The sequence below is a fragment of the Hipposideros armiger genome, unplaced genomic scaffold (assembly GCF_001890085.2).
Source record: "Hipposideros armiger isolate ML-2016 unplaced genomic scaffold, ASM189008v1 scaffold_137, whole genome shotgun sequence".
NCBI classification, from domain to species: domain Eukaryota; kingdom Metazoa; phylum Chordata; class Mammalia; order Chiroptera; family Hipposideridae; genus Hipposideros; species Hipposideros armiger.
This window is the reverse complement of record NW_017731487.1, coordinates 1527105-1540430: the sequence shown is the minus strand read 5'-3', so window position 1 is coordinate 1540430 and position 13326 is coordinate 1527105. Positions and strand designations below refer to the sequence as shown.

General features: G+C 48.8%; 1 protein-coding gene across 2 annotated transcripts in view; it reads left to right on the top strand.

Annotated features, from left to right (window-relative positions):
- Window positions 1-324: 324 nt before the first annotated feature.
- The window catches only part of GREB1 (growth regulating estrogen receptor binding 1), a 61737-nt gene continuing 48735 nt past the window's right edge, over window positions 325-13326 (top strand). For both annotated transcript variants that reach the window (XM_019649996.1, XM_019649995.1), the window contains exons 1-3: window positions 325-500; window positions 5175-5294; window positions 7631-7807. In XM_019649996.1, the coding sequence (XP_019505541.1) occupies window positions 344-500; window positions 5175-5294; window positions 7631-7807 (454 nt within the window). In that variant the 5' untranslated portion in view covers window positions 325-343. The remainder of the gene's footprint in view (window positions 501-5174; window positions 5295-7630; window positions 7808-13326) is intronic.

The window sequence follows — 13326 nt, the reverse complement described above, 5'->3', positions numbered from 1 at the left end:
GGCGGGATCGCATCTCAGGGAAAAACTGAGGGTCCGTGAAACCTGGGGATGCCTAGGAACCAATTTCTAGTAAAATCTTCTAAGAGGTGTCAGACACTGCTGTCCGAGCGGTACATGAGAGAGAGCGAGAGAGAGCTGTTACTTATATAACTTCCTGTAATTGCCGGCTGATGGTCGTGGCTGATGGTCGCCCGCCCCTCCTCTTCGCTGAGCTGGGGGATCCCCAGACTTTCCTCTTGCAGAGGGTTTGCCTGCTACCTTTGGGCTTCATGTGCTGGGTCAGTCTCCTTAACCGAAACTGAAATGCCATTTTAAACAGGAGACTCCATCATCTCTTTTGAAGATGGGAAACTCTTACGCTGGACAGCTGAAGACGACGCGGTTTGAAGAGGTCTTGCACAACTCCATCGAGGCCTCCCTGCGCTCCAACACCCTGGTCCCCAGGCCCATCTTCTCGCAGCTGTACCTGGAAGCAGAGCGGCAGCTCTCCGCTCTAGAAGGTAGGAGACGCATTGGTCGATGTATTTTCGTGTGTGCAGTGAATGTTGGCAGCAGAACTTGAAACGCTGTCCTCTGCTGCTCTGGGTAGACAATGTTGAGTCCACCAGAAAAGAATTGCTAGAAAAAGAAAGTTGCATGTAAATTCTTACTCGGCTGAAATTAAAATAGTTTCGGCCATAAAGTTGCAAGGAATAAAATCATGCATTGGACTAAAAGGAGAAAGGAAGAGGGGTCGTGTTAGACAGCTCTGAATGGGTTGTTACTCATCCTTATTAAAAGGTTTGACGTTTTCACTTGGGTAAGTAAGACATTTTAACAGGCTTTTGACCCTCAGCTACTGTTTTATTCTTTGTCCTCTGATCTGTGGCCATATCTTTGCAAAGTAGTCTAGATGGTTTCTCTTGTGCTAGCAGGTACAAGAGCCCTCTGGAAGCCTTTAAAAACCAAGAACAACCTCTTATGAATTTCACATGTGCCAGGAATAAAGCAATACATTACCTTGAGGCTTGGGGACCACTTTTGGGTTTACTTAATTATCCAGAGAATAAAATGGTTGTATTTTTCCATCTTTAGTTTGTAATTTTTATAGCTGGGTAATTTCATGTCAAAAGTTACCTCCCAGCAATCCAGAGTAGGAGACAGTTCCTGCAAGGGAAGTTCTTTTGTCAGTTTTATGTCTTTCACTTGAAGTTGCCTGCAGACTTCACTTAGCTATTGAAGTGAAAAAGGGGCTGTGGTTTATAACAAGCTTTAACTAATTAAATGAGAAAGTGTGCTGTATGCCTGTGTTGGGGTGGTCGTGGGGGGTGTGTGTGCATGTGGGGGTTGGGGGTGGGCACGGTGGGCCAGGGAGGGCCGTACATCAGGAACAACGAGGCACAGTGTGCTTGTGTGATACCTGAGAGTCCCTTATTCAGGCAGGGAGGCACTCCGGTGTCACCCTTTAAAACGTCCTTAGTAAGTTAACCTTGCAGACGCGGCAGCACAGGACCTAAGAGACCTGGATCTGGGCCTGAGAGAAGCTAGCTTATGGGCAAAAGCGCGAACTAGGATTATGAGTGTTCTCGCAGGTTTACATCTGAAGTGCTCGCGTTTTCCGGCAGAGGAAACAGCACTGACACATTGTGGGGAAAAGAGAAATAGCTGGAGAATATTTTATAGACTATCTTTGACTAGCAAAAGGATTTGTGAAATACGTAGTAAATAGCCATCCTTAGCTCCTCACTGTCTCGAAAGGCTTTGTTGCTAATGATAAACGAATGAGGATAATAATGATACATTATTTTAAGGTGGGGAGGGCACCTTAACATCTACGAGGCGCCTCACTTCCAACCAGCCAGAGTAACTGAATCCCGTGATTGGGAAGATGGGAGGTTGGTTTGCTTGATGTTTTGAAGGATGCTCACCTGGGGAGAGAGAGGCGGGTCCCGCTCGGCCTTTACTTACGCCTAAGTTCTCCGTAGACAACCTCTTCTGGCCTCTGAATGGGAGGCTGCATCCCTAACTTTCCGCTTTCTCAGGATGCCCTCATCTGCCTACAGGGCGCCGGGCAAGTGACACTTTCCAGGGACAGTTTTCAGGCATCCACTCCTGGGTGCCACCGGTGTTGAGTGCTGAAGGCTCCCTGCCATCTTGTTGGACACTTGTTCTCTTCCTGTTGGGATGAAAACCAGAGCTGCCCTCTATGATTTTCCCATATGTTCAGCAAACAGAATAGAGACATCCTCTGAGATTTGGTTTTTCTAGCGGGGGGAGGTTGGTGTTTTCAGTTTGCTAAATGTCACCGTAAACTGAGCGCCCTGCCCCAGCCCTGGGTTTCTGCCTCATAAAGCCTGGCGCGGACGGCTTGTACAGGTCATGTCTTGCTCTGTCTGCCTGCCTGTCTGTCAGAGTCTCTTATCTTATCGCCGTCCTTCCTTAGACAATAACATTCGAGATGATTTTTATGACCAAGGTGCCGGTGTACTAATCACCCCTGGGTCGGTTAACATTTTCTGTTAGTGAGGGTGACTCAGCGGGGGATTGATGACTTTGTTCTCCGACTCAGGGGGTCTTACCACCTCCTTCTAGGGGGAAATAACCTTTCATTTGTTATTTAGTTGTTGTTGTTTTTTTAAAAAAGACCAACCAAACACAAATACCACCCCAGCATTTTGAGGTATTTATTAATGAAGCAAGATGCAGGTAAATTCCTGTAACCCTACCCACTTGGAATGTTGTACAGTTTCTTCTCATGGAAAGAGAACACAGTCTACTGTACACATGAACACAAACAGCCTCCTACTCTGGGAATGAAGGGCTGTAATGGAAGCCCTGGGCCCCTGTTTGAGCAGTAAGGTCCTAGCCCCATTCCAGTCGGCTTTGTCTATCTCCATCTGAAAGCTCTCCTCCTGCCCGGAGACCTTGATAACAGTCTGGTTCCATCTGCTCCTGGTTAGGCGGCCTCCAGGATTGCTGCTGGCTGACTGATCCCATCAAAGGCCCTGGAATGTCTGATGTAGACCTTTGACCTTTAATACTGCTTTCTTAGTGACTGGATTTTGAGGTCTTTCTTTGACTTTCCGAGGCTTAAGACCCTCCTCTTTCATTCTTTCTGGGAGTCTGTTCTTCGAGGCTCAGCAGAATAATGTGCAGACATTCCTCGGGGTGCCCTCAGACCTCCTGAGAACTTGTCTCCTCATTGCTGCCCCTCTGAGCCTCTGGAGTGCTGGCTCAGGGTAGTCTGGATTTTGCTGCAGAGCCGTCTATGCCACCCACTCCATAGGTGGCTAAAGGACAGTTTGGGTGACCCTGGGGACCTGGGCTGCTTTGCTGGTGCCTGGAGTCAGGGCATGACTGTACCTTCTGCTCAAACCCTCCATGCCTGCATTTAGTGGCAGGAAGGAAGCTTCTAAAGGAGGTTGTGTAGTTATCTCCCCCCACCCCCACCCCCGGCTTGGGTTCTTCCTAGGTAATTTTTTTCCAGTCTTTCTGCCAGCTCTGTGTCCTCTAGGCCCAGAAAGACAGAGACACCAGGAATTGTTGCAACGTTCCTGCTGTGAACCTTCCCAAGGCCACAGGCCTGAGCTGGCTTGAAATGTCCGGTTTCTTCATCTGCCTCTTGTCCATCAGGTACCTTTAAAATGGTGGCCACTGTGAGGTTGTTTTCAGTCCCCTGTACAAGTTGAATCATGCCTGGAGTATTATTCTGTGCCACTCGTAGGCCATATTTTCCCACATAGACTGTCATAGCTCAGAGTGACCTTGTATCACCACCTCATTTTACAGATGCAGGATCTGATGCACAGAGAGGTTAAGTAACTTTCCTGCAGCCACACAGACTATGGCAGACCCAAGTCCTAAAACCTGAGTCCCCTGACTCCCAGTCCCAGCTCTTTCCACTGCACAGGATTGCATCATTAACCTAAAATGAGTTAACCCACTGGATGGATGGAGGGTGTGTGAGCCAAGTAAGATGCGAGCAGGAGAGATGGCAACAAAGAAGCCAGCCCTGAAGGAGACAGAGAAACAAAGAAGAAACAGCTGCTTCCTGCCCTAGTGTGTTTAAGGGTGTGCGTAGTGATGCTATTCTGAAGAAATCAGAATGTGATTTATTAAATGGCATTTAAAGACAAGCTGTAAAAGATTTTTTTTTTTACCCAAAATTTCTGTTAAAAGAAGTTAGGACTCTACGTCAACAGCCTTGAAAATTCATTTATATGAGCTCCCCCCTGTCTTTAGTGATGCTGGTAAACAAGATGTAACTGTGTGCTCAGATCAGGGCCTGTGTTACTTGCGTGCTGCCTCTGGAGGCATTTCGCTGGACACCTGGACTGCAGAGGTGAGTAAGGGCGGGGCATCAATCTCCAGGAGGGGAGTGACAAGAAGCTGCCGTGACAGCTCAGACGCAGCCAGCCAGCAGTGAGATCTCCTGGCCAGTTCCTCATTTGACATAACTCCTGTAAAACTAGTTTCCTAAAGTCATAACATGCCTGGTCCTGTTCTGGAATGGCTTTTTGTGTGTGGGTGTGACAGATTTGGGTGTGTTTGTGTTTCTAGTAATGATGCAGCCGTTCTTCCCTCGGGAGTAAATGGGGACGTGTTGTGTCACTGCTGCCTTGTGGTCAGTAAAGGCAGTTCGTGCTGTTTCTTGTATTCTAAGCTGAGCCGTGCACTTGGCAGTGAGAACATCAACTTGGGCATTACACATGACTGGGGACATGCCAGCTGTGCTACTTAGCAGTTCATTGGAGAGCAGTGGGCCAATCATGGGTCTCTCTCAGCCTCAGTTTCCTTATCTGTGAAATGGTCTATCTGTTATACCATGGTACCCCCCCACACACACACACACACAAATATTTTCAGAGTGCTCACTATATATAGGCTTCATGTTCAGGCCTCATCAACCAATTACATATGGAGTGAACCCTAGTGTGTGTGCAGACATGTGCCACTGTGATGGATGGGAAGAGAAGTGACCTTGAATTTGAAGCCATGAGGCCAGGCTCAGAGCCTGAGCCTGTGACCTTGGGAAAGTCAGCGACCTGAGTGAGCCTTTGCTTTTCCCTCTAGTAAAGATAGGTGACAATGCCCGACTTACGGTGTCTGTGTAAGGATTGATGAATTACTCCATAGCTGAGACTTGCTGAGTACTTACCTCTGCCTTCCGCCTTACCCCTCTTTCCCCCTTCTAGGCAGTAGCCGAGTGGACAATGAGGAAGAAGAAGAAGAGGGGGAAGTGGGGCTGGAGCCGAACTGTCCCCCAAATCCCTACCAGATGCTCCCTCTGCCTGAAGGATGCTGCACCACGGATGGTGAGCCTGCCAGCCCCTGCCGGGCAGTGCCCGCCGCCCCGAGTCTGCAGCTGTGTGCTGCGGGCCTGCCGTCCCATCCCTGCAGCGTTGGCTACACCAGTCAGGCTCACAGCCCCTCAGCCACCCTATGGACAGACTCAACTTGCCGAGTGGATTCAGATCCAAAAGTTCATTTTTCTACATTAGTTGTTTGAAAACTAAAATATACATCCCCAGCTCAGGCGTGTTTGCACCATGTGTGCAACTCAGAACTCATTAGCAGGAAGAATCTTTCGTGTCTGTCGGTACTTTACTGTTGGAAAAGCAGATACACGTTATCTCAGGGACCCTGTGGAATCGGTAGTGTTCTTCCCATCTTGCTGTCCGAGAACCGAGGCTCGGAGATGCTGCAGGGTTGCAGCTCGGCCTCGTGATAGGAGCTTGTGCTCAGCTCTCAGACTTGGCTGAACGCGGCGCTGCCGCTCTCTGGCCGGACAGCCTGTGGGTGGTACTCAAGTTCATCCGTCCTGCTACTGTAACAGTCAGAGACGTCACTAGTTAGTGATTTAGTCAGTCAGTTAATTAGGTTCATTGAGCCCCTGCTCTGGAAACATGGAAATAAAAGGTACAAGAGCTTCCAGATTCATGGAACTTCATAGGCAGGCGGACACTTGGCACGTGATGTAGAAAATGCTAGCAGGTAGGGTGGGCAAGCAGGGGTGCATGGGGGCACAGGAGAGACTCCTAACACAGGTAGAGAGCTTGGGGAAGACTTCTTGGAGGAGGCGGCCCTTCATCTGCGTTTTGGAGGATTAGCAGGAGTTAGCCCGGACACAGTAGGAGGGTTGGGGAGAGCTGAGATGTTCCCGACAGAGGCACTGCGTGTGCAGGGGCTTAACAGGGGGAGAATAGAGCTCAGTTGGGGGACTGCTAGCACTGGTGGGTTAGTTAGATAAGGGCCTGAGGTGGGGCAGGGCAGGGCTTGGAGAAGTGATCAGATGGGCTGTGGAGGCCCCGTCCACCCTGCTCTCTGGACTTAACCTTGTGCGGGATGGCTGGCAGAAGAGGGAATTCGCCCTGTCTGGGGCTGCTATTCCTAGGAAATGGAAGTCAGTATAGTGGGTCTTTGTGAGGTAGGCCTTCCAGTGTCCAAGTATTAAAAGGCCACCTAATTAAATAAGGGAACGGTAAACTCTCCGGTGGTCACTATGGTGATTTTCAAAGAATTTCTGAGTAAACGCAGTGAATACTCTGACTGCCCACGGCCAGTTTTCCCCCAGCTCTTCACAAGGCAGGGGCCAGCCCTCTGCAGGCCAGGAGGGGTCCGGGGCCTGGAGGTTGAAGACCCGCTGGGTGCCTGACCTCAACCGCAGAGAGTTTTCTGAACTTGCCCAAGACGATGAAGGGGAGCCACCCAAGTCTGAGAGTCAGACCGGCTCCACCCCCGTAGGTGATCCACGGGAGCTTTGCAGAGCGCGCCTGGCCGGGTGCTGCACACAGTGGGCGCACAGCCTCCCGCCCTCCGGCCTTCCCCCCAGGGCAGAGGGGAGGACTTGAGACAGCGCCTGTCGATGGTAAAGCAGGTGCTCATGGGAGGAGAGTCTCTGTAATGTCCTGTACAGTTTTGGAGGGAAGGCCTTGGGCGCATCCAGTTGGTAACCATCATCCCATCATCTCAGTTGGCAACCAAGGTTGGCAGAGGCACAGGGCATCCGGCTGAATGTGCCTCAGCGAGAAAAGGCCTGGCAAGGGCCTATCCAGATAAAATCAGCTGTTTCCTCCTCCTTCCTTTTTCCCCCAGATATTTCTGGACACTAATTTTTTAAATGGGAAATATATTTAAAAGCTCTTAAATACAAAAGGTTCAAACGCGTATAGAGTGACAGTCTCCCTATACTGGTGAGTCTCCTCTGTGTCCTGGTCGCCCAGGCCCCTCCCCAGAGGCAACCGGTGTCACCAGGTTCTCACCCTTCATTCCTGACCCTCGCCTGACCTCATACACGTAAAATGCAGGGTGTAAAAAATACCAAATCACTCACATTTTCTAATGGATTTATCTTGTATACATTTTAATTGATCATCATTTCTCTACACTTTTTACCTCTTGAGCTTCATTTGTACATTAATATGTGTTAATATATGTGATACCGATAATCATAAAAACATGGGGTTAAGTGTCATTAATAACCATGGTTATAATTTTATCTCTCAGAATTATAATAATTTTAAAGTCAGCCATGTCCAGAGGTAAGGGTTGGTTCCAACAAGATCCAGAATGTTCTCATCCTTTTGCCCATGCCGATCCTGGTTCTGGAAGCCTCTTGGCTGCGTGCGTGAGCCCTGTCCGTTCCTCCTAGGGTTCTGCCAGGCGGGGAAGGACCTGCGTCTCGCCTCCATCTCCAATGAGCCCATCGACGTCCCTGCAGGCTTCCTCCTCGTGGGGGCCAAGTCCCCCAGCCTGCCGGACCACCTCCTGGTGTGTGCCGTTGACAAAAGGTTCCTGCCAGATGATAACGGGCACAACGCCCTTCTTGGTAAGTTTCTCCTTTGCTCTTCTCTTTGTCTGCATGTTGGGTGGGGACAAAGGAGGCCTTTGGTGGTGACAGATAGGCCACCTTTGTGGCCTCTTCATCAGCATGTCACACCCCACCCTTTATGTCTTTTGGTAGACTGTTTCTTTGGGGAATGAAATGCAAGTGATACCTATTTTATTATTATTTTTTATTATTATTATTTTTTTAAGATTTTATTGGGGAATTGGGAAGGGGAACAGCCAAATTGTTGTCCTTCAATCTTAGTTGTGGAGGGTGCAGCTAGCTCAGCTCCAAGTCCAGTCACCATCTGGCCGCCCTTTGGCAGCTCATGGCCGCTCAGCTCAAGGTGCCGTGTTCAATCTTAGTTGCAGGTGGGCGTAGCCCACCATCCCCTGCGGGAGTCAAACTGTCACCAGCTGAGCCATCCTGGCACCTGTTGGCAGCTCAGCGTCAGCTCAGCTTGGGCGCAGCTCACTGGTCCATGTGGGAATCGAACCAGCGATCCTGTTGCTCAGAGCTCGCGCTCTTAACCAGCTGAGCCACTCAGCCGGCCCAAGTGACACCTATTTTAAAATGTGACTACCTTCCTGTGGAAAGCCCATCATGTAGTATATTTTTTTGGTACCTGTATTCATCGAACCTTCCCTAAGTGCTTACTGTGTCAGGAATGGGATCCAAACCCTGTCCTAGATCCTCCCGGAAGACATCAGATGTGAGGTAGAAGGAGAAAAAGGCTGAGTATGTGTTCCTGCCTCTAGAACGTTCATAACCACAGTAACTGCCCGGCACCCTCCATCCATTCTCTTTTTTGGTTTACTTCTCACCTCTCAGGAGGTGTCATTCTAATTCTGGTTTTATAGGTGAACTTGAAACTGTTCATGAACTTGCCCAAGGGTACATGAGTAAAGGGCAGGATTCAAACTCAGATCTTCTGGCTCCAAATTCTACCCTGTAACCGCCATACTTCATGGTCCCGTGTCCTGGTTACGGTCAGCATGGGGGAAATGCAGGCTTGATCTTTCACATGACAACTGGCCCCCAGAGACCCCGACGTCAGTGCAGAGCGGAGGCCAAGCCGTTTCAAGCCTGGCTCTCATTTGTTCAGACATTTATTGAGCTCTTACTGTGTGCCAGACCCTGTGCTCAACACATTCCCCCGTTAGTGGAACAAAATCAGGGGAGATGTGAGGTTTGGACCCGAAAGCTCGAGGGCTGGCTTTTAGTCCTGCATCTGACCACAGGGGTGCTTATGGCGTCTGGGCCTCAGTGTCCTCATCCATAAAGTGGGGAGGTGATGTCCACATGTGCTCCTGACCCTTCCAAAGTTGGGCCCCTTCCCCTGACTTGGTGTCTCCTTTGGAGGAGAACTTGGCAGACAGAAGGGTTGGTAGTGATCTGTCTATTTCAGACGTAGCCTCAGGAATAATCTTCATTGTAGAAGTCAGTTTGATGGTGAGAGTTTATGGGGAAAACTTGTAGGTTAACCTCCCTTCCCCCCGGGACATTTATTGAGCACAATTTATGTCTGAAGCACTGTGCATAGGACGGAAGGGTGAGGAGGGGAGAGAGCAAGGATTGACACAGAGAAGAAAAAGAAATGGCTCCTGCCGCCTGGGGTGGGGTGGGACATGGCCACGTGTGACCTCTGAACCAAGGCAGAGGGGTGCTGACTGGAGGGACAGACGTGGCCCTGGGACAATGACCAGGGAGAGAAAGTTTATTCCGACTCTCTTTTAAGGCAGGTTCATGGGCTAATTGTAACTAGTTCTTGCAAACAAAAAAATGCCAGAAAATCCACTCTCCCAAAGAAACTGCCAGTCATTCCAGTTCTGATCTAATTTGCTTAAAGGCTGCTCAGGATGAACCCCGTTGGGAAGATGACCTGGTGGCTTGGTTAGCGTTTCATCTGCCGGTGGTGAGGGTTTGCCTGACTTCCACCACTTTGTGACTAAGAGAATTGCGAGGGTAGTAAATCGAGGCGGTTCTGTGTCTTGAAATGTGGAGACAAGACTCAGTGCATTCAGCACCAGCCCGGTAACGGCTTCAGCCCCTCAGTGCAGAGGAAGTGGTGTCTGTTAATTGCTCGCCAAAAAGCCATTGGAGGTGGGTCACCGGGCCAGTTGGTAATAAGAATGCTTTCTTCTTTTAAAATAACTATGCTCTCAGCTTGCACACTTAACACTGTTTAGGTTTCCTGCAATTAACCCCAGTGGCTGCACAGGACAAGGTGGCCCGGCAGGCCTCCGGGGGCTGGGGCTCAGTGCCTTTTAGTGACCTATAAAATGGAAGCTGTGGATTATCTTAGGGGAAGCGATGGCTTTAGCTCTCCCCCACCCCCATAATTTATTATGAAGAGAGTCTTGTTTTAGTGACTTTGAATCAACTGAGGAATTTTTGTCTGAGAAAGTTGAAAGACTAGAATCCAGGTGTATGTTTCAATTTTTTTATGGTAATCCATCTAAATTGCCTGATAGCTAAGATATAGGAGTAGAAAACGTCTAAGTAGAATGTTCATTTCTTAGATGGGAGTAAATGAGGTTTCTGTTCATTCAGCAGACAAATAATTTAAGTAGTTTTGGAATGTATAAACCCAAACTGAAGGCAGAGCTGAGGTTTAGCCCGGAGCCCCAAAGCCAAGTCCGACGCGGTCCTTCCCTGGGAGAACACAGGCGGAGACTCAGAGCCACACCAAATAAAGCTTATTTAAATCTCTGTGTAGCATCTTATAGCCAAGGATGTAAGGTGCTGCACACAACTCCCAGCCATGGGAGAGCCATCTCAGAGGATGAGGTGTTCTAATGGGGCCCGGAAAAATGAGTGGAATTTTGCCGGTTGGAGAATAGTAACAGCAGCTACTTTATTGAGACTTAACCATGTGCAGGAAACTGTCCTAAGTTAAAAGAACCTGGAGAGGCGGGCACATTATGATCTAGCATTTATAGAGAAAGAAGCAAAGGCACAGAAGGGGTAACTGACTTGCTCGGGGTCACCCAGCTAGTAAATGGTAGGTCCTGAACTTGAGCCCGGAGGACCTGGCCCGGGTGCTCACGTCCTAGGGGACGCAGGGCATCTCAGGCCCAGGGACCCTCGTGCATGAAGGGAGTCAGCATGCCGAGGGCATGGTGAGACCTCCCTGTGGCTGGAGCAGAGGCTGCTGAGAAGGGCGCAGTAGGGTCCCCCTTGGAAAAGGCTGCAGTACCCGGGAGCCATTTTCAAACTGGAGGAGTCGAGGGAAGAGGGTCATAATCTAACCTCTCTGTCTTTCGTCTTTGACAGTTACTAACACACGGCTAGCCTGGCTTTCACTCATAACTCTTCCGTCTTCATGACCTTCCAAATTATGTTGAAGCAAATCCCAGACATCATGTCATTTCATCTGTAAGTGAGTCAGTGTGTATCTCTAAAAGATAAGGGCTTTTTGTTGGAAATCCAGTACAATCATCATACCTAAAAAATTTAACAATAATTCCTTAATATTTTCAAGTCTCCAGTGTGTTCAGATTTTGTTTGATAACTTGATTAAAGTTGGTTTTTTTGAATCAAGTTCCAAATGAGACTCTCCCAAAGCATTTGGTTGCTATATCTCTTAAGTCTCTCTTATTTGTTGTCTCTCTTCATTTACCTGTCCTTCTTTTCTAGATTTTTCCCTATAGTTTGTATTTTAAAGAAACACCAGAAGTGTTCAAATAAGGCAATTACCATGTTCTAATTTGCATTTTTGAAAGCTCTTTTGTAGGTCACATGAATAATTGATTTTTATTAAACGATAGAAACTGAGGCAGGGGAAGTAGTTACGAGCCTATTGCAGGATTCCAGATAATTACGGTGTCCTGATAGTTCTGTTTCAAACAGCAGAGTGTTGGACCATCCACCCGCCTTGAGTTTGTCCCAGATGGGTCTCCTGCAGCCTGTCATAGCTGTGTACTCAGAGAGATGACTTGCCGTGTTCGAAGGAAGCCACTGTGGTTACTTCAAAGAAGAATCATATACCTTTGGTTCTGGAAGGAAGCATAGAGCCCATTTAGTCCTCACCTTCCCTTTTATGGCTGGGAAATGGAAACCCGGATAGATTGCACCACTTCCCCCATTATCTCCCTTCTGGCACTGTGGGGACCTAGGTACTAGGGTCAGACTTGAGTCTCCTGTCTGCACCTGTGCCTCTCCCGCCCCCGCCCCAATACAGCTATGCCTGTCCAAGGGAGAGGAAGGAGAAATGACGCTTGCTGAATACCTACTGTGTGCTGGACACATAGTGGGCACTTTACCCTCCACGTGCTCCTTCCAGGTGGATTTTTGTGAGGAGCTAGCATAGCAGAATGGTTCAGTCCCAACTCCCAGACTTTCTACCCTGTATCTGTGGCCCAGTTATTGCCTCTCTGTGCCTTGATTCCCTCATCTGTAAACTGGGAGCCTACAAATGGTTTTATAGGGCTTCTGGAGGTTTAAACAAGAACGTTTGTAATGTAAAGTGCTTGGTACAGTGCCTGGCATATGATCAGTGTGCAGTAAACGTTCTCTACTATCATCTTGTTTACAGGTGAGGAAAGCAAAGCTCAGAGATGTTAATTAATCTACTCAGTGTCACATAAGTAGCGAGGCAGGGTTTGAACCCAGGTTCTTCTGATTTGCAAGTGTGTTCATGCTCCATTGCAGTGAAGGGGGGTGGAGAGAGAGGATAGGCGCTTTCCTGCCAAGAGAAGGGACAGCCTGGCCCAGTGGCCGGTGCCCACAAGCACCCATTCAGGGATACGCTTGTTAAACAAATGCCACCCATAGCTGCTAAACTGGACCCCCAGGAAGATCGCAGTGCTCTCTCTGCGTGGTCATGGAAAGTCGTTTCTATGGGACGTTTCCCATGGGACAGTACACTGAAGGACTGCTCTCTTTTAGTCTGGATATTTGTGCCTGGTGGGAATGTGTGGAGTCAGGCTGCATGGCCTACTTTCTAGGCTTGTCTTCCAAAGAGATGATTACAGACTCCCACGTCCTAAGGGTGGTTTCCAAAGAGAATGGCTTATTTCGTTCTTCCTCATGAAAACTTTTATTGCCTTCCAGACAATGTCTCGAAAAATTAGAATTACCTCATACGTTCGGCTGGGGTGGTTGAAGCCACGCCCCCGTTTCCTGGGGCTGGTTGGTGAGCCGTCCTGTGGTTTTCTTGGTTGGCCTTCTCAGAAAAGCAGCGGATTCTCCCGGCCAAGAAGTTTTTGCCAAAGCGGGAGAGCAGTTTGCTTGGTGGCTTCCTAAGCAACTTACTACTATACCAGGAAGACCCAGGTTTCCATTTCATTCCCAAACTACAAAGAGGAGCTCCTTATGGTCGGTGGTCCCCATCACTGCCTCTGAAATGGCCCCACAGCCCACATTTCTGGTGGGACAAAGGCCTGTAATCTCGTTAGCTGTTTCTGTAAAGGGATGACAGTGCAGGGCTTGGCGAGCTGTTCTTAGCATCCTTGATCTTGCAGCTCTGTTGTAGTTCTCCATTTTTTTTTCTTTTTAAAAGATTTTATTGAGGAGTT